The following is a 21126-nucleotide window of genomic DNA, read 5'->3' as shown; positions in this document are numbered from 1 at the left end:
AATGTCCCTAAGGGGCCCTGTAAACACAAGATCAGATGAAAGGGGTAAATTGAGCTGCTCCATTAATGACCAGTTGTCCTGTGGTTTGGACCAAAATTTCAGTTCTGACTGATCAACTTGTTTAAAAAAGACCTCGAAAACTGCCAAATTTGGGTATCACCACATTCTGCAGCTATCTTCAGTTTCTAGATCAAATTACTGTCAAACCTAACTACACCAAGAGATGCTATTTGTTATCTCTACCTGTTTACATGCAGGTAGTAGATCACAGTAGTATTGTTGCTGTAACAGTTATCAAAAGCTACAGCTCGTGCTTGTGGCGGCTGTGTCATAGCCAGCTTAAATATGGCGTATAACAGAGATTCTAGGGTTACTACAATAAAATGATCCATACCATAAAATTCAGAGTAAAAACAGACTCATGTGCACAGTGTGCTGGATATATAGCAAGGCTGACCAGTCTAGGCTATTAAGATTAATTTGAACTCTCCAGAGATCTGGTTTTGACTGAAAAGGGTGTGAGACAAATAATGACTGGCAGAGGGGGGCGGCTCTTACCTTGGAAACAGGTTGCAGGCAATGAGTACATCTCAGTCTCAGAACTATTAGCATAACCCTTGAATGAGCTTCGTGACTATACGGGTAGCTAGCCAGGTGGCATTAATGAATGGTACAAGTAAAAGCTACACATCCGCATAGAAACTCCACATTGCTTGAGGCAATGAAAGTCTTGGACACCCCAAAAAAAGGGCTGTACTGTGTGTATCATGGGACTAATATTAGAATATTTATGGTAATTTTAGCAGCAGACAAGTGCCAACTAGCAGAAGTGATGAAGCTCAACCATTTAGCCTCTTTCTGCCTGGATTAATTAAAAATTATACAAATAGATTGTTTCTATGTTTTGTTTTTTTTGCATTATTACAGATGTTAAATTAAGTTGAGATTGTAAATGTGAGTATAGTATGCACAATAGTTATAACTCATTGATATTATATATATGTATTTATAGACATGAGAAGTTCATCCCCTGACCAATATATGGTGACATAGTGGATTTGATACAAATTCTGGTATGTGTAGCATATGAATCCGTCTATAATAATGAATACAAAGGTCATTTCAGCTGCATCAAGACCTGATGGAGTATGTCGCAAATTTGCAACAACATGCACCAAGGCGTTAAGCCTTGGCCTGACTTGGCGATGTTTGTAGCTGAGTTTCTCCTATTTATTCTGATGTGCAATATGACAAAAACTAAACTTGATAAGCACTTAATTTAATGCCTTTTTTGCTGGGCAACCTCAAAGTCTCCCAACTGGGGGACCTTGGGGTTTAAAGGGTTAATAATTTCACTATCTAAACTTGCTCAGTGCTCCTCTCCATGAACTTAAAAATAGTATTATTTTCCAGAAAAAGTATCTTGTGTTCATAAGAACCCCTAAAAATTGTATCTCTTTAAGTATCTCAGTAAAATAGAACACAAATCTGCATTAAATCACATTTTTCTGAAGTTGTTTCTTGCTAAATATTTAAACTATAAGGAATTCAAAACACAACCACAGGTGAAATCATAAATAAAAGACACTCTGGACTAACCTTCATATATTTTGCACTGAGAACAAAGTGGCACACCCTCTGAATTATTTATTAGATTCAATGATAAGAGCATCAGCTTGAGGTATTAGTGTCCTTGAACCTCTTATTTGGCTTTCTGGAGTCTTTATAAGAGTCTGTCTTTTTCTTTGTCTTGACTGAGCAGGGGGGTGGGGGGTGTCCTCCACCCCACCACCCTGCGTCTGGAGGCTCCTACAGGGCAAGAGGCCGCTGCTCCATCCTGCTCCTCCAAGAAAGTGGGTCATGAGTCTGAGACTGTGGGATTACCGACCGTCAGGCAGGCGTGTGCCGGGCTGCCTCTTATTCGTAATGTTTAGACCCGCCTACCCCCATCCCTGCAACATTATAACACCAAATCACCCCCTCCCCTTAGTGGCAAAGAAAGGCAAAAAACACCCACACATGCTTGCCACACAAACATCCATCTCCAGCCATAAGCCTGTTTGTCTGACTTCCTTACACCATAGAGAAGAAAATCACATCATAACTTCTTAAAACGCATAACATAACAAATTCCCAACAATTCCCAACAAGGGCTGACACCTGAACATCGTGTTCCCAATAAGCTGTTATATAATTTACAGAATCTCAACCAGCTCAGCAATAATGACATCTAATAGCGACACCATGATAAATGCCAGCTTTTAAACAGCTGACCCTGTGATATTAATGGCAGGCTGGTTGTCTGCTTTGCTCTGACATGGAGTGTGATTAATTAGCAAATAAATTACTAATAATAAATACATTCATTTTGCAGCAGAATGGCAACATCCATCATTTGAGGTCACAGCTGCCTTGTACAGTCACTAATCAGTGTCTGTCTCTCTACTTTCAAACAGCTGAAGGCGAGAGAAAGGGGGACGAAGCTGTGCTTTGGAGATTCTGGAGAGATGGAGGTGAAAGTTTAGAGTTTGGAAAGAAAGACAATTTGAGCGGCTATTAGTAAATATAAGAAAATGAATAGATTGGTTGTTTCTTACAGTTGAGAGAGAACCATAATTAATTTGGTGTCACTGTTTTGGTTCAGTCGAGGGGTCCAAATCTGATTGGGGGGACTGATTTCAGATTTGACCACAGTTATGTCATAAAGATAAATAAATAACCACCTTTCTTATGCTACAATTACAGATTCTCAAATGCCTAATTTGTGCTTTTTAAAACATAAAATATCATTCAATGCTCAAAGTTTTCCCTGTATCATATTGTAAATCAAACTATACCGGTGCATCTGTAAACCCTTATTCCAAAATCAGGCTGTGCTGTGTAGTATTGATAAAAAATACATTCGGATGGTTTGCAAATTATCTGACTCTGTATAACTGAAAATAGTCTATAGTATTTGCTATCATGTTGCATCACCCGTTCCTTAACAAAATGCCATAAACATTTAGACACCAAGGAGATCAGTTAAGAGAGTGTTGAAATTGAAATACTGTCAGATTTCTCTGGTATGGTGCTGTCTGGGTGTCAAGAAGCAATGTTACAACAAAAAAATAATCTACCTCACTTGTTGTGCTCAGTTTACATGAAACTTTACATGAAAGCTGCCTGATGTGTAAGCTAACTAGGCCACATATGCATCTCCATACCGCCAGAGATGCTTGCTTTTGACCTGTACACTAGGCCAGGTGGTGTCTCCCTCTTTAGAAAGGAAAACACAGTATCCATGGTTCCCAAAAAGAGTGCCAATTTTAGATTTGTCATACCACAAGATAGTTTTGCAGCCTTATCTTTTTTTTTACACTTTTTTTTCTAAAACTATGATTGTTTTATGTACTGAAATAAAATAATAATAAAAACAGTGCAATTTCATTCCCATGAACGTAATTTTAAATCTGCCAAATCTACCCAAATGTCCAGGGAGAAGACAAGAGACACTCCTTTAGTGTCCTTGGTGTTACTGTAAAATTTAACATTTAAAAAGGTTTTGTGACTGAAGAAAAGAGAAAAATATCTAAGCAATGGTCAGCCTCCTTGTTTATGAATGCCCCTTTTTCAAACCAGAACAAATCATTGTGCTAAAAGATAGAAATAATCCCACCGTGTTCACAAAGGCTGATTACATCTGGAAACCTCCTAGAACCCAGCCTGTAGGTGTAAAGCTCATATTGAGCTCTTTATTATTCTCTTGAACTTCTACCCAAACATACCACCTACAGACCAGATAGACCCCACAGCAGGCCAACATCTGTAATGACAAGCTGAGTCAAGCCTCAGCTCAGCCTGAAAGGTTTGAACCCTGACCTCCTGCACATTATGACTCTGGGGTGGCTTATCATTGAGCTAAAAAGCTGATATTTCCCACCCTGGACAAAGACGGCCCAAACACAACGTTAACCAGTCGGGTCCCCAGACGGAGCGTCGGCATCCCCCCTCCGTATAAATGGATGGACAGTTGTTGGCCTTTATTGTCCAAGCATGAAACTGGGGACACATGTTGGGTGGTAAAAGTGTCAAGGCCTGACTGAAGGACTATTGTTTCGGTCTCCAGTAGTCTCAGTCAGGCTTTGTTTCCTGTGTTGTTCATCATTAGCATATCAATATTCAAAGGGTGCGATGTTGGGCAGAGGTGGCAGCCTTTTTAGCCTGGAGTAGACCCTTGTGCATTAAGAGTGGAACCTGCATTGAGTCTGAAGGGCCAGCTGTTGAGTTAAGCCCGTAGTGATAAGAAGTGTGATGAATCATATCGAAGCCAAAAGATTTAAACATTTAGCGATTTATTTCACTATCCTCAGATTTTTTCACTGACATCCCCTCTACTGAATCATGCCACCAATTCTCCTTGGTCAAAAACAAAGAGCTAAACAGTGTCACCCACTTCAGCCCCCACCCCCCTTCCTCCACTCAGGCCAGCTGACCTCACGACTGGCAGGCCGGGGGACAGTTAGCCTCATGTGTTATTGTGTGCGAGGGGCAAAGCAGAGAGTGTCGGTTACTCCAAGGGCCAAGCGGAAAAGCGGTTGGGCAGTTTAGCCAGCTGCTGGGGGAGCGAGCAGCGGCCGGCCTGGTCAGTGAAACCTTGCCAGATGGAGCCATTTCAAAACAATGAAAGCTGCTAGCTATGGTTGGAAACTAGTGACGCAGAGGGTGGGCTTTTATCTACAGTAAATGATGAAGATGGTAAAATATTTCTTGGGGTCTGCATTTTATTCCTGCAGTTACTTTCCTTTGAGTTTTCCTGGTGTTGTCATATTCCTTTTTGACTTTCTGCTTGTGAAAATGTAGGCACCATTTTTTAGCAAGTATTTGTGAAATCTTTTTATGCTTAATTTTCCATTTCTCTCTTTTTATAACACACTTTTGTTTCCCCTCCGTCCCTCCAGACAGAATCATCCCGAGGTGTCCGAGGACTACTCCTCTGAGGAGTAACCAAGCCAGGGTAATGAGGCATGTGATTGGTCCCCTCCCTCCTAAACAAGGCCAGTCTTTTGGAGGACATGATTGATCGTGACAGGAGCACAATGGCAGCCTGGTGTCAGAGGGGTGGTATGGGTGCACACAGACCCCCCGCGACCACACTTGCTCACTCGACATAGCTGTTGCAACATGTATGTGCATATAAGGCAGGCATGTTGGCTGACACGTACTAACAAAGCAGGGGTGTATGCCACAATATGGGCATATAAAAACAAAGACAGCTCATCTGAATACATTCAAAATGTTACGATATAGCATTAAAATTTCTCTTGAGAGAAAAGCAATATTGAAATCACTTATTCTCAAAACATTTGTGGCATTTTAATTTTTTTCCTGGTTTGGATATCTTAAAAATTGATGCATGTTTTAGCTATTTTCTAAAAAAAAAAAAATTACACATTCAGAATTTTTAAATGCAACACCTCAGTGATATAATATTGTTTGCAGGTTAAATTTTTTTTAAACTGTTACGACAGTATGAAGGTTAAACTGCCACATTTGATCCTTTTTTTGCATCTGAAAATATCAAGTTGTCACATATGCCTGAAAAAATGGAAGTAATACAAGTTAGAAATAATATTCTCTTATATCTAAGACAAGAGTTTTCACAAAGCATTGTGTTCATAAAACAACTCATTTCCCTCCCTAGGTGAAGGGTCTTCACTTATGGGGTTAAAGGAGTTTCACATGCAACATGCAGTTTGTTCTTTTGAAGCAGTTCCTCAAGTACCATCACTCCTCTAACCCCCAGGACACTCAAGAGCCTGTTGACTGTGCTCATATTCAGGGTTAAAAATCAAGATCTGAATGTGCAGAAGGTTGGGCATTTATGCAGGAGGACCATTAGTGGCTGAGTGCAGCTGCTTTCTCAAGGGGGACACAGGTGTGTGGATGCTTTACCAATTTCCTGTAACATATAAGGTTTCAGTGAGGACAAGCAAAGCAGAAGAAAGGATTGAAGAGGTTTGCTCATCTTAATATTAATGCAGGCCGAGGATTATTGAGATGAGGATACGACAGTAACTGCAGTCTTTTTATTGTTCCATCATTTCTTTTGTTCGATTTACATTAGTAAGTTGATTTAAGCAAACATTCCCTTGTTAATATGTCAAAAATGTGTTAAAACTATCTTTAATCTTGTGTGAGACGTTTCCTAATTTAAAATCTGAACCTAACGCTGCACAATGGTACATGAATCTGCAAAGACTCTCTCCACACAGTGCATGAGGGGGAAAGGAAGGTCTGTTATTGTGCTTGCAGTCTAAGCCCCTCTGATGCTGCACTGGCTTAAGGTTACTGTGTACAGCTTCCTCCAGATTTACCAGCAGTTCCCTCTTAATCTGCATCAAGATCCACACTGACTTGCTGACCAGAGATTACAGATGCTTAAAACACAAAAACTTCCTTCTCAATCATAAAAACAAAAACCCTGACTACTGTTTCCTAAAACCCTGATGCCTTCTGTATGTATCAACATAATGAGCACAGAGAGACAGACATTTAAATCAATGAAGGATGATGAAATAAGTAAGAAGAGAGGGTTGATTTCTTTCCAACTTTGGGAGGCTAATTGCCCTGGGTGAACTAATGAACAGCATAGGTCTAATTGGCTTACACCACTTGTGGGCTGGCGTGCTGGGCGAGTAAAATTGAATCAAAGCTGTAGGACTACGTCAGAGTAGTTTTGTGCTGTTGTGGTGGTAATTGGCACAGGCTCAAAGGAATGAGGGATGGCACTCAGCCAAATAACTGAGCATCTTTGCATGCGCAATGTGGAAATTTGACAGGAAAGTAGACCTTTTAAATTCTCAACTTCTTGATTTTCTTAGCCAAGAAATGCAGCCATATTATCAAATCTTTTAAGTTGTAGGCTATGTATTTATATAGCCTATATATATATATATTTTTTACTTTGAATTATATGTCTCTGACTTTAGCCTGATAATTTAATTTTAAAATTTGTTAACTCCAACACATGTAGCTAAGCTTACACGGATATACTTGTATGCATTTGGTTAGAAAAATTACAGATAGGAAAGCCAATGAATTCCCAACTTTTAAAATATTCTAGCCCCTGTGCAGTCGGGGTATTTTTTTTAAAGCTTTTAAAGTTATTTTGCAATTGACACTTTAAAACTAAATGTAGCCTGTTTATTTCTTGTTAAAATCGTTTAAACATCAATTAGTGACTAAGCTAGCATGTATGTTCTTGCTACGCGTTTGGTTTGTAATCTAGCTAGCTTAATGCTATGAGGACGAAGACGTGTTGCTAATGCATTGAAATATTGTTTGCAGTGTATTTTTTCTCGTTTATTTTTTATTTACTTAAAAGTAAAGTTTTAATCACGTGAACATTTTATATTTAAGCACCTCATTTGTGTCATGCCAAGTCTTTCTCAGCTAACATAACGGCATGTAACCTCCCTCCACTTGTTGTATGATTAATGCGATGCGGTCTATTTTTAACCAAACAAAAGAGGGACGCAGCGATGGAAACGCTCTTCAACAATGTCCCGAGCAATGCCAAATTGCTCTATTGTGCGCCTTGAAAGACAGACACGTGCACCACAACAGCGATAACCAAGAGGGGAGGCTCTGTGTGTGTGTGTGTGTGTGTGTGTGTGTGTGTGTGTGTGTGTGTGTGTGTGTGTGTGTGTGTGTGTGTGTGTGTGTGTGTGTGTAAGTGCGCGCTTAAAGAAAGAAAGCCAGCCACGGGGGATACAGGAACAGCACACACGCCTCCTGCCCGGCGCAGAGAAACTCCCCCTTCAGCACCCTGGACAGAGACACCGCTGATGACCACACATCGCTTCAGTTGACGTGAAGTCGCAGCCTGACGCGCGCGCACTTAGCTCACAACGGGCTTGTCAACACGGAATCTCTACGAACAACTTGATGCCTATTCAAAGTTTCCATCTTTGGTGGCTGACAAAAGGAGAAAGGTCTGCGGGCTTTCTTTTCAACATTTTTTAAAGTCCAGCTCAGTCTCTTGGAGAGGATAAAACCTCCGGGAAAGTTACGGTCTGAAGCCATCAACCTTTAGTATTTATTATTAAGAATTTAAGGTGCTTTTTTTTTCTTTCTATTGGATCACCGAAACAAACTCGAAATGTTGCTTGAACACCCGGGGTCAAGCTGTCAAAACACCGGAAATTTCTCCCGCTACAACTCGGGCCAAGGTAAGAGCAAAATTTTCTGTTTTGTGCTGTAAATGTTGCTTTTGTGTGCATTTATTGATATCCTGGGATGTGATAATGGCTTACAATTAGGCGTGAAATAGAGGATAATGCAGCAAGTCAGCACAGCAGGACTCAAGATGTCACTTGTAAACTGTGACAAGCGTGAAATAGAGATCTTAGTGTTCCTACTTAAACTGTAAATTGAATGTTGAAAGGATATCTTGATTTTAATTCAAGCTGCATGATTCCACATTAACATTTTTTTATTGTTTCGGATGCATTCAAGTAGGCCTAGGACATTTAAGACGTTAGATTTTAAGGTGCAACAGTTGCAGAAACGCCTCCATCATTATTCACCAGTCCATGCTGGTGCACACAGACTGTTCAGAGGCGCTTCTCCTGCGTTGTTGCGTGCGGGAGACGTTATGAATCTGTAATGAGTCTTCATTGTTGGAGAATCACTCCAACAGATGTTATGCGCGTGCTGTCATTTCACACCGCCGCCCGCGGTTGTAACGGGAGCGGATATCGGAGCGAGCACAGTGTGGTCTGCTGTCTGTGTGTGCATGACAGACTGCCAGCAGGCTTCGAGCTGCTCCCACCCGCTGCCCACCGACTCAAAAAATGCTCAACAGGTGTCACATTCCGGCCCTGACAGGTGGGACACCTGAGGGTGGAGTGGAGTTGGGTTGGTAACGCATGTTTTATGAGCTTGGCCTGTTCCTGCAGTACGAGACTGTTTCTCTAGATAGAATATTCTAAACGGATAAGATAAATGTAACATTCAAGGAGAATAAAAAATAAATAAAAAATAAAAATGTAGAAGGGGAATTTAACCAAATTTTTTTTTAAAAAAAAATTCCGACTGGTGCGTAAAACGGTGCAAAACTGAATCTGTCATCTCGGAATTCCTCTGACCCACTGACCACTCCTCTGATGGTCATTTCATCGCTTTGTTACCACATTACAGCTAGGCCCAGCCCCCTCAAAAGTGAGCCATCAATACAACATAAAAAATATTATAAAGCTGAAAGGTAAGAGGTGCACCCATGAACCCCTCAGCTTCCTCCAGAAAGAAAAAAAAAAATCTTTCATACACTTGTGGAAATCAAAGCAAATAGGACATTGATTTTGGATTCATCAGCGGCGCGCGCGGCTTGTGGCACTCCCCGTGATTTCCCCAGGCGCTCTTTTGTGCCAAAGATCAGTGTCAATAAAATTCATTGGGGTGTTGGCCCGATCAACATGTTATTGAACAGCCAATCTCTCCCCTAAATAAACACTTGTCTTTGAGCACTCAACGCACGAGATCAGGACTGTTTGTGAGCACGGTTTTTTAAATACACGACCGGAAATTATCTTGGATACAAAGCTCGTGACACACACCCAAGTTTGTTTGTCAAAATACTAACGATCAAGATTTTATTTTTTATTTGAGAAATAGTTTTTTGCTGGTGCACTGATCAAAAACCAATATTTTTTGCCAGCAAATTTGATGCACTTGTTTGTGGAAATATAGCAATTTTTTTTTTTTTTTTTTAAAGAAAGAAACAGTGACTTTTCACCATTTGAGGAAAATAATTGATAACTATTTCTTGTTGACTTAAAAAATAATAATAATAATAAAAAAACATATTTCTCTAAAAAATGCTAAAATATACATTGAATGTTTTAAAGGTCCCTCCAAATTAAGAATTTAGGGTGCACTATGAGTTCCAAGCCTTCTTTTCTAATTGAGAGGGATGTAATTTAAATTAAAGAATGGAAGAATATTACTGTTAAAAGAAGCCTAAGTGGATTTTTAAAAGAAAATCTAACATTTCTCACCGGTCGTTCATTTTTTTCCCATTTTGTTTGTACGTTTTCAAAACTATAGCCTTGATGATTTTTTGAGACTAGTGGAAGCTTTCTGTTGTTTACCTTCCTGTAGTTTTCTGGTATTTTTATCGACTCTTCTTTTTTTGTTCGTTTCATTCGACATTCATCTTAAAAACGCACTTTTTTTTACAGTACTAAAATTGAGCATCTTGCCCTATCTTGGGAGAAGCATTCTCATAAAAATCGCACTCTCTATGTTGCCTAAGCTGTTGCAGTAAGATCGCACACTATTTTTTGTATTCGTTTTCTTTCTTTTTTGTTAACTTCGTATTTCTACATTTGCCAAATAAACTAAATTGTTCTCCACATTTGGCTCACTGTTAACACTTACGAGAACACACAGAAATTTTCGTAGTAGGGTCTAACAGGAACTTTTTTCTACGAGCGTCATTCTTTGGTCTTATTAAGGAAGTAAGCTGATACTGTGGCTTGGCCTCCGAGTTAAACATTTGGTTCCCACACCACTCTGAAACCCAATTGGCCTCCTCCTCCAGCCCCTCTTCGTCTCCTTCCGGGTTTCGTTGTGCTCCTTGGGTGATGTTAGTCTATCTCCCTGTCGCCCAGGAAACGGCGCAGCGTAATTCTGCACAGGCTTCAACACAGCACAGACCAAACTCCAGCACCACGGCGCAGCTGCGCGCTCAGGACTCGTGCCACATAGAATCCAGGAACACCTGCCTCGGCTGACGCGTGTACTGGGTTAAAACTAAGACTTTGCATTAATGTGAGCGTAAATCATGTGCAATGGATGGACAGGGTGAACGAAACTCTCAAAGAGAGGCTCCGAATAAGACGGAGATGCTGCTGGCTCTGCTGTCGCACAGTGAGGAGCTCCGGAAAGGTAACCTGAAGCCGACTATTTTGGAAGGATTCATTTCTTGGCTGTTTATACAGCACAACTTCTTTTGGGTTGCGTCTGGTCATAATTTTAAGACGTCTATCATGAGCTTCTATGTTTGGATGTACGCTCAATTTCAGTTTCTTTTAAATATTTAAGGCACTGTAATAACTGCTATGATTGAAGCAACAGCTGTCGTTTTTGTAGCCATATTTTACAGCTGCTGATTTAACCCACACCTGCCATTTTTGTTGGCAATAATGCAACTTTTACGCATGAGACTTGAAACGTTTGATTTATCAGGAGGAAGATTTTATTGGTATATTTTTATTGTCTGCAGCGTAACGGATTATTGATGAGATTGTTCACCTCCAGGTTTGTTCTAAATTGGTTTGACGCATTTTGAGTGAAACATAAAATCCATGAGATCCAGTTTTATTTGTGCTTCCACGTTTCTATTTTTGTCATACTTCAGCGTTTATTCTCAACTCTATCGTCCATAGTGAAACATTATAAGAGTAGCATAAAATCTATTAAATTCACGCTGCTCTTTTTTATTATTATTTCAGATTAACATTAGATGTTTGTGCTGAGATCTGCAAGGTTTTGTATTCTTATATTTCCAGTGTTGACCACAATGTGGGCAAACAGCTCGGACACCTCAATGGTTTGTACCGTGAGACTAATAGGCCGCAGCTCTCTACTTTTACAGAGCGCGTTGAATAAAAGATGACCTGTATACACCTGTTCCTGACGTGGCAGGGCCCACCACACTTGTGCTGGTGATGCAAGAAGAAAACGTTCATGAAACTTTCATGAATGTCCACAGCAGAACAAAAGGAACGCGAGTCCTTGCATGGATGGAATATGAAGTGGTTGAGCCTCTTTTAATTAGTAATAAAGAGGCCTGATAGCGTCCTACCTGGCGTTTGAGTTGTCCTCGTTTGTACTTTGTTTGCTTTTGGTGCTCTAAGGCCGTTTCTGTTAAAAAAAAAAAAAAAAAAAAGTCTATGATTTTTTTTCTTTCCCTTATCTCATATAGCCTCCATTTGGCTTCTTTTAAATTGATCTTGTGTGCATGTGGCTTCTAGATGAAACATGTCGTTTTAATCGTCCAGTCGATTACATAGGCTATTAAATTCCCAAGATGTTGTTTTTTTAATGCAATTTGTTTACTAAATTGTGTTTTTTTTTTATTAACAATAAGTATGTACTTCTATTTGACTATATTTTGAATGCCCTAATTGTAAAATGTATTGTCAGATTTTTGTCGCTAATTTTTAAGGTTTTAAAAAACTAAATTGACAAATAGGTCGCAACACTAACCACTTATTTGTGTTCCCCATAAAACCATATTAAATGTATCCATCCATTAGTTGGGTATTTGGATCTAAACATAGGTTAGTTATGGTTTGAAGTCAATAACTTGCTTTTCCCCCCTTTGCAGTCAGGTTTACCATTTAATATGGGCTAACTGTTAAATGGGCTACAGGCTATAAGACGGTTTTTATATGAATTTTCTGATCCACACAAAGCAATAGGAAACAGGCCTGTGTATCTGAACGACCCATGTAGTGACAGGTGACTAAATTATTTTACCTTTACCTGTATCACATTAAACCAAAGGTAGACTCTATAAAATATAGCTGAAGATGTCTAAATTTAATGTCTGCACCCAAACACGACTGTCAGTGAAATGCTCGTCATGAAAACAGTCGCTGTTATAGAGATTGTACATGTGTACACACATATAACGGGGCACATTTTCTTTTTGAAATGTTCGTTTTTATCTACTTTTTGAATTATTATGTGTTTGTCTTAATGCAGGAAAATCATATTTTGAGGGGAAGAAATGTGGCATTAGCTATAGCCTGTTTGCTAACATGCTGCGTCATTATGTAGTAAACAAATAATTTGTTGCTTCGGTATGAAAAAAACTCCTGCACTATAGCGTACTTTGGCATAATTTTATCGTATTTTAGTTTTTATTTAACTGAGATAAAGTATCCAAATTTTCTACACAGATTCGTGTCTGTTTTGGGTAAGTGTAATAGTCAAAAAAGAGAAAGAGATTAAAGATGGCTGGTAAAAGGTTATCAAATAAAATAGGTTGCAAGGTAACATGTATTTTCTTTGTCTTTAAAGCTTTTTTAATGTTGTCATTAAAACGACCGACGACACTCATTAAATGGTTATCTAAAGTACCAAAAGACTTTAAGCTTATAACAAAGATTTTAAGAGAGACTCAAGGGATAAAGTCGGACAAGGTTTTTAGGCTATGTTTCCTGCCAAAAAAGAAAAAAAAAAGCAAAAAGCCTTGCGCACATATGATGCACACATACAATCTGTGTGTCCGTCTTTCAAAAAGCTCTTGCCTGTTTTCTGAGTTTACCAAAGAGTTCCCCTCCTGTCTCCTGCAGAAATCCCGGTGTGTGCAGGCTGTAACCAGCACATCGTGGACCGTTTCATCCTCAAAGTGTTGGACCGTCACTGGCACAGCAAGTGTCTGAAGTGCAGCGACTGTCAGGCTCAGCTGGCCGAGAAATGCTTCAGCAGAGGAGACAGCGTCTACTGCAAGGACGACTTTTTCAAGTGAGCACCACACATAGGAAATTTTGAATTTACATATTTACATATTTACACATTTACATTCAAAGCGAGCCATTATGTACTGATGAAACGGTCTAATTTCCCAAAAGGAGATTCGGGACCAAGTGCGCCGCCTGTCAGCAGGGGATCCCGCCCACACAGGTGGTGAGGAGGGCGCAGGACTTCGTCTATCACCTGCACTGCTTCGCCTGCATCGTGTGTAAGAGGCAGCTGGCCACAGGAGACGAGTATTATCTGATGGAGGACAGCAGGCTGGTGTGTAAAGCAGACTACGAGACTGCCAAGCAGAGAGGTAAGCGACGGAATAACACTTTCATTTTAACACGTGATTTAGTAATCTGCAGCTCTTACTTGGTAAAATACGATGCGTTGTCTGTAGAGTTGTTTTTAAGTAGGGGCTTTTATTTTGACGCGACAATGAGGTCACTCATAAACTCTGACCCACCTCGCGCTAATTGCGTCGTTTTTCGCAAACCAATCGATAGCAAACTGGGGAGAGTGCCGGCCTGCATGCTTACACGTGTGCTCTGAGCTGCTGCTTTGCACTGTGAGTGCGACTTTGAAAATACATGTGTAGATGTCTTAAATTAAATCCTAAAGTTCCTTCATTTGCAGCGTCTCACAGTGTGGTTTTGATTTATATTGTAACAGCAATTATTTGCAAGCATAAAATGAGGAGACTACAAATACCTGCTCATCAGTTCACATTTTACCCGGACTGGTGCTTTCACAAAGAATGTATAACTCAATACTAAAGCGAGTTCTCTAGAAAAAATAGAATATCAATATGTACAAATGTATAAAATAAATTGATACTAATTAAAAAAAGAGAAAAAACAGGGAGAAAAAAAAACATTAGGAAACAAAATATTTATACCCACCACAAGATCACGAAAAAAAATCAAAAATATGTACAAATACAGAATTCTAAGGTGTACCTAGAGTACATCAAGAAGCAATACCCTCAAATACCCTTACCCACAAAGGCCATATAAACTTCACTGGACCTCCCAGCATCCTCTGCTTCTGCCAGGGCATACTGCATGGTTGACTTTTATATCCCCATCTGTTTGTTTGAATTTACAATCCCCCCACTCACACCCCAAGTGTGGATTTATGCAGCAAGTTTTCACTAAAAACACACACGTTTATTTTGCTAATGAGAGGGCGCAATTACTTGGGCGGCGTCCATTTGGAGGATAGTTTAGTATTTGCTGTGCTGGCCAACAGATGCGCTGACATGATGCTGTTATGCACAGGGTTGCCAGACTTTGGTTTATGAGTAAAGGGGAAGATATCCATTTATGTGAAATTAGAAAGTTGTATATTTTAACAGCTGCTCTATGTAATTAGTTCAGACCTGAAATACATGCACAAACCAATGTACAGGGGCTATTACTCTTTTGATATACACATTTTTCTGATATGGTTATCTATATCAAAAAGCTTCATTAGTTATGAACAGAAACTGAACATTTTCAGGCTGGGATTGTGTGTTTTTTGCATGTTAACTGTCCATTTGTCTCATTTCCAAATTGATTTTAAACCTTTTCCCCCATGTTTATGTTTATTCTTTACATTTTTCTCATTCCCAGAGGCAGACTCGACTGCTAAAAGGCCGAGAACAACCATCACAGCTAAACAGCTGGAAACGCTGAAGAATGCATACAATAACTCTCCCAAACCTGCCCGCCACGTCCGAGAGCAGCTCTCATCAGAGACGGGCCTGGATATGCGGGTTGTTCAGGTAGAGTATATTATTATCCATTAAGGGCCACTCCATTAGTGGACTATTGTGGTTGAACTGGCACAAGCCCACTGTGGAAAGATAAAAGGTGTGTGTGTGTGTGTGTGTGTGTGTGTGTGTGTGTGTGTGTGTGTGTGTGTGTGTGTGTGTGTGTGTGTGTGTGTGTGTGTGTGTGTGTGTGTGTTGGGCCGGAATTTACGGCTAGATGGAGTAAAATGAAGTCCACGTGAAAGTCAGCACGGTTTAAGTGCAAGCTCGTTAACAATGCTAAGAGGGGCCCCTCGCATATTGTCTGCTGCTGAGGAGCCACACGCTGCTGGGTGCTGAGGGTGCTGGGTGCTGCTGGTCATATATATTGTTTTATTTGCAAGGACAAAAGTAGAGACGGAAGCCACTAAAATGCTGCTCATTATTCAGAGAAAGGGACGGGGTGAAGAGGGTTCACTCAGGGTGGAATATCATTAAGGAGAATGTAAAACTGCTGCTAGTGGGGGATGAATTAATGTATGAGTATGATGGAATTATTAAAAAAAAGGACATTTATTTACCTGCATTTGCAAGCAGGGAGGTTATAAACAGTTTATGTTTATGGCTTTGTATTGTGTTTAAGTGCAAACCCAGATTTATAGACTGCATCACAAGTTGATCGAGGAAATTTGAATAATTTAAAGCAGAAACAGGCTAACCTGTCTGCTCCTCGGGGTGAGGACAACTTGTAGCTGTCAGGAAGTTAATTAAATGTGAGATAAATCTGGTGCAAAGGGACGATGTTCCCAGGATTACAGGTCAGTGTCACAGTTTGAGTGTCTTACTCTAGGAAGCTATGACCAGACAGTCCTTGAAAATTCATTTCATTTTAATCCTTAAAAGTGTAACATGTGCAGGAGGTGGTGTGCAGGGTGTTGGATGAGAAGGACATTATGCTTCTTGAGAGTGTGTGGATTTCAGTTGGATTTTTACAAAACATGTACAATGTCTTCAGATTTTGACCATTTCTCCCTGCTTTCCAGGTTTGGTTCCAGAACAGACGAGCGAAAGAGAAGAGGCTGAAGAAAGACGCCGGACGGCAGAGGTGGGGACAGTATTTCCGCAACATGAAGAGGTCGCGAGGCAGCTCCAAATCTGACAAAGATAGCATCCAGGAGGAGGGCATGGACAGTGATGCTGAAGTGTCCTTTACAGGTAGAAGTCTTAGATTACTTCACTGATCATTCTTGTACTTCCCTTACATCCATATGGCTGTCATGTCAGCAGGTAAAAATCAAAATAAACAACATAAATTAGTTCAGGTGCTACAAATATAAAATTTATTTTTTCTTTTGATGAAAGTCAAACAGGATTTTATATGTCCTTACACTAGCTCATGAACTGTCATCCAGTGTTTCTATGAAATTTACCATGTTCAGTATTGAGGCAATCAAAAGTAAATATTCATTTTAGTGTTTCTACTTATTGCACCATTCATCTCTTACTCTGAGAACTAATGTGAAGGGAGTAACAGAGACCAGGGTTTGAAAATTTCTTCATGACAAGCATTTAGCTCAGTTTGAAATATTCTTGTCTTAAAATTTCAAAGTTTTACTCTCCATTTATTCATAAAAAAAGTAATTTTATCCTTTGCAAATAGTTCTTTGTCAAATTACTTACATTAACTATTTCCTGATTGTTGTGATGATATATAATTACAAAGCAGCTAAAGCATACAAGCTAGCTGGTGATGTGCTAGCATGATGCCATCATACTAGGCCTTACTAGTTTAGTTACTAGTTATTTTATTTTTTATTTTTTTTATTTTTGCTTTTATTCAGATATTAGAAGATAGTTCAGTGGATAGAGCAGGAAACAGGCTGAGAGTGAGGTGTCACATGTATGAAAGAAGCTGCAGGCTGGCCTCATGAGACATGCAACCTAAGTATTTACCTTTATTTTATTTTGGTGATTTTGTCCTGTATCAACATTTCTGTTCTTGAGAGTTTGTATTATTTACTAAAAAAATCCTGCAGAGAGGGAAAAGCTACTAAAACTCATGAATCTATTACGCTTGCTCTGTTTTCATCAGCACAGTTTTACATTTCATCCAAATAGATCTGTAAGATCAAATAGTTTTTGAAAAAGAGATTTATATGAAGAATGAATATAAAAGGAATTGTTGAAAATAACACTTTGACAGGGGCAGATCCAGGGGGTGGCCATGGCCCCCCTAAACTGGCCACCCCATAGCCCTGAACCATGACAAGCTGTTTTCAGCAGTAAAAGATTTATATTTGTTTACAATTTGTGCTAAGTTTAGGTTTGTGTAGTGACAGATATCTGTGTATGTAAGTTGTCTGCCTGTGGTCCTGGAGTTTAATCAAACTAACAAACATCATCCTCATCTTTTTGTTGCTCAGATGAACCACCCATGTCAGAGCTCGGCCTCACAAACGGCATCTACAGCAGCCTGAGCGAGTCCTCTCCGACCATGGGGGGCCGCCAAGGGGGCAACAACCACGGCTCCTTCTCCCTGGAGCACGGCGTCCTGCCTTCTCAGGACCAGTTCCACGACATCCGATCCAACAGCCCTTACGGCCTTCCTCAGTCTCCAGGGTCCCTGCAGGCACTACCCAGACACCAGCCTCTCATCTCCAGTCTCGTCTACCCCGACTCTGGCCTGTCGGTCATGACCCAGGGAGGCGGGCCTGGGATCAACCCAACTGTGAGGGTCTCCATGGGGGCTGCTAACGGCCCCAGCTCTGACCTGTCCACCGGCAGCAGTGGAGGATACCCAGACTTTCCTGCCAGTCCTGCATCCTGGTTGGATGAAGTTGACCATGGGCAGTTTTAACAGGTCATCTATCAGAAGTCAGACTTTTTAAGTTTTTCTGTGTTTTTTTTTGGGGATTTCAAGACTTGAAAAAAAGTCAAACAGGCCAATGATGGTGTAACGGACACGATATACCTTGACTCCCACCAATACCTGGCAAAGGTCCATTATTTATCTGTGATGAACACATTCAACATTCTCCACCTAAAGCACTTGGCCTAATAACTGACCTCCCGTAATAAAACTATTCAAAGCAAGAAATCGGTGAAAAATGACCTTTCAAAGCTCTTTCAGGTCATTGCAGAGACCAACAGACTTTTCACCAAACCCTGCCCTTTATTCTCATTATCTATTTGTTTGTTTGTTTTCTACACTGTGTTCAGGTGAAGAATTGAGTTCTAACAATGTCTGGTTGTTGCCAAATGTCTATATATAAATATAAATATAATGGTTTATCATTGTGGAGACTTTATTTTTATACAGCCCCCTTCTTGGTCAGAAAGAAGAAACCCAGATACGAGGACTTTGTACATTCTTAAACAGGGATATAGGCATAAACGTAGGTGTTGTCTTAAATGGTACCTAGGGGTCCAATTACTTCTATGCATTTGTGTGTTTCTCAGATGTATCTCGTTCGATTTGTTCTGCCTAAAAAACGACCCCCAGACGAAAAAAAGCTGTAGCATTTGGGGTGTGATGTATATGTTTGTTTATGTGGAAATGTTTTATGTCTTATTTATTCCTTCTGGTAATGATGATTCCTGAAAAAATGACAGGACTTTAATAAATTTGTCATCGAAATCAATATGGGAGTTTGTTGCTTTTTGGTTGGCAATGAAATTATACATATGAGATTAAGACAAGTGGTCTTGAACAGTTCATTTTTAATCAGTTTAACGCCAAGTCATTGTAAAAGTTAGCTGATAAAACTTTACAAAAAGAGCAGGTAAAGATCCTATTTTTCTTTTAAATTTTTAGATATGACAGCAAGCACAAAACTGAACCTCAGGGTGAGTCGTTATGGGTTGTAAATGAATGGGTTGAGAAAATGTAACTCCATCCTTTGGCTCAACATCACAGGAAGCTATTGACGTCAAGACCTTGATGCTCCAGCTGTTAATTTTTTTGTGGCAAGAGGGAAATAGAGTAAGACCCAAGAATAACCAAATGGTTGGGACATAGAAACTATAGTGAGGGAGATTTGTATCACACAGGAATAATGGTTGAACTTTGTCTAACCATGATGTGTGTTGCTGACCTCTTGGCCAGGTCACCCTTGTGAAAGAGATCATGATCTCAATGGTTTTTTTTTACCTGGTTAAATAAAGGTTAAATAAAAAAAAAAATAAAATAAAAAAAAACGTTATTAATGTAATTAAAAATCAGTAAGAACAGTAGTTGCACATTGAGAGTTAAGTAGGTTGTGATCCAGAAAAAATTTATAAAAATTTATAAAATTTATCTCCTCATCAACAGCCTGTCTATGTGTGTGTGTGTGTGTGTGTGCGTGTGTGTGTGTGTGTGTGTGTGTGTGTGTGTGTGTGTGTGTGTGCGCGTGCATGTATGTTTGTGTGTGCCGGTATGTATGTCTATGTATGTGCGTGGGTGTTACTGTGTTGCAATGGGTATATTTGTGGGGGTGGGAGGTTTGGGGTTTTAATGGTATTCCTTTGTCTTTGTTTTTTTTTTTTTTTTGTTTTGTTTTTTTTTTTTTGTTTGTTTGTTTGGTCTTCCCTTTTGTTTTTATCCTCTGTGAGGCACTTTGTGTTGCACAAGCATGAAAAGTGCCATACAAATAAAATAAAGTTGAAAGTTGAAAGTTGAAACAAGAATCTAAACGTAATGTTGGAACCCATCAGCAAAAATCGTCTTGCACTGTCTAATGAGAACTGGTGAATGGATAATGATACTACACCAATTCTACAGTGGTGAAAATTACTTCAAGCCAATACATTTTTTAAGCTCTATTTAAGTCAGTATCATTTCTGATCAATTATATTTATCTATTTGACGTAAGTCTCAGGTCGACAGTTGAGGCTTCACACAGGCTTTCTTCAGTTGTCTGTACCCAAGAAAACTTTATTTCTTTAATTTACATTCAGACCATGGATCTTAAACTTGCTGAAATAACAACTGGTTTAAAAAGATAAATTCTTTTCAGATTATCTGAGGGGAGTCAGCATGTCATTACAACAGTGTGCGTTCCACCTGCTTATGCTCTTTACATTAGGAGAACGTCCAGGAACTAAAAGCATTCCCAAGAACACTGTGGTTCCTGTGGCCTATTGTTTGAGTTTCTACCACTGAACCTAATTTAGACCCTCTAAGTTGTAAAGCTGGGGGAAAGGTCCTATGGTGGAAGCATTTATAGACACACCGCATCTTACACACACTGTAGCCTGCTGGAAAGTGATTGGTCAACTCAATTTGTTATAATTTTTTTATTTTGTTTTTCTAATTCAATCAATAAAGTTAAGATTCACATCTGGTTTTATACATGACAAAGGCAGTATTTTGTCTGACACTTTTAGATATGATGGTGTCCTACCTCCTGGAACTTCCACTTAAAACTATCTCTGTTTAAAACGTTATGATACAAGTACGTTGGTTACATATTTCTGAGTCACTATTTTCATACAAACATGAGCCAAGAAACCAGGATAGTCCCTTAAATGTAATCAATATCCTCCAGGCAGCATCGATCCTGTATATTTACCTCTCTTAGTGTATGACAGCACTGATAGTGGAACCTGAGCAAGCTTGGAGTCTGCAAATTGAGTCTCTGGCTAACTACCAACACATCAGGGGTTCAACAGCTCTTTAGTGGAGAAATTTGATGCAGACAGAGAGTCAACTCATCAATTCAGAGATTACTGGCTCTTGTTTGCCCAAATGGCCCGATGGGAAAGGAATCTCCAATCCATTAGCCGAGAAGGGATCAAGTGCCCCTTGTGAATTTCCTCATTTGTTTAGTTATTCAAAGTCAGGTTCAATAAAGTAGATTAAACAGTATATGTGGAGGTGGGCGCGTGCATAG

At 39.7% G+C, this 21126-nt stretch overlaps 1 protein-coding gene and 1 long non-coding RNA gene across 3 annotated transcripts in view; both read left to right on the top strand.

The window, feature by feature from the left end:
• The window catches only part of LOC141805275 (uncharacterized), a 58632-nt gene extending 56107 nt beyond the window's left edge, over positions 1 to 2525 (top strand). Inside the window, exon 4 of the long non-coding RNA XR_012599708.1 lies at positions 2457 to 2525. This is a non-coding gene — a long non-coding RNA (uncharacterized LOC141805275). The remainder of the gene's footprint in view (positions 1 to 2456) is intronic.
• A 5606-nt stretch (positions 2526 to 8131) lies between these two features.
• On the top strand, positions 8132 to 18581 carry lhx3 (LIM homeobox 3). Of its 2 annotated transcripts, none has more exons than XM_074690681.1 (6): positions 8132 to 8213; positions 13350 to 13521; positions 13629 to 13831; positions 15135 to 15286; positions 16297 to 16468; positions 17677 to 18581. In XM_074690681.1, the coding sequence occupies exons 1-6, from the start codon at positions 8144 to 8146 to the stop codon at positions 18108 to 18110; spliced, it is 1203 nt and encodes a 400-aa protein (XP_074546782.1). In that variant the 5' UTR covers positions 8132 to 8143; the 3' UTR covers positions 18111 to 18581. The 2 variants fall into 2 exon arrangements, with proteins under 2 accessions (XP_074546782.1, XP_074546781.1); XM_074690680.1 differs by lacking the exon at positions 8132 to 8213 and adding an exon at positions 10836 to 10932.
• The last annotated feature ends 2545 nt before the right edge of the window (positions 18582 to 21126 follow it).

The sequence above is a fragment of the Halichoeres trimaculatus genome, unplaced genomic scaffold, assembly GCF_033239565.1.
Source record: "Halichoeres trimaculatus isolate MK-OKI-2021-1 unplaced genomic scaffold, fHalTri1.1 fHalTri1_scaffold_16, whole genome shotgun sequence".
In the NCBI taxonomy this organism is placed as follows: domain Eukaryota; kingdom Metazoa; phylum Chordata; class Actinopteri; order Labriformes; family Labridae; genus Halichoeres; species Halichoeres trimaculatus.
The sequence above is the reverse complement of the archived record's forward strand: the minus strand, read 5'-3'. Positions and strand labels throughout refer to the sequence as shown.

Bases quoted from the DNA above. Each gene is read 5' to 3' on its own strand.
- lhx3 (XM_074690680.1), top strand. From the start codon at position 10,836: ATGGATGGACAGGGTGAACGAAACTCTCAAAGAGAGGCTCCGAATAAG. The intron at 10,933-13,349 runs GTAACCTGAAGC...TGTCTCCTGCAG, and splicing joins CAGTGAGGAGCTCCGGAAAG to AAATCCCGGTGTGTGCAGGC. The intron at 15,287-16,296 runs GTAGAGTATATT...CCTGCTTTCCAG, and splicing joins TGGATATGCGGGTTGTTCAG to GTTTGGTTCCAGAACAGACG.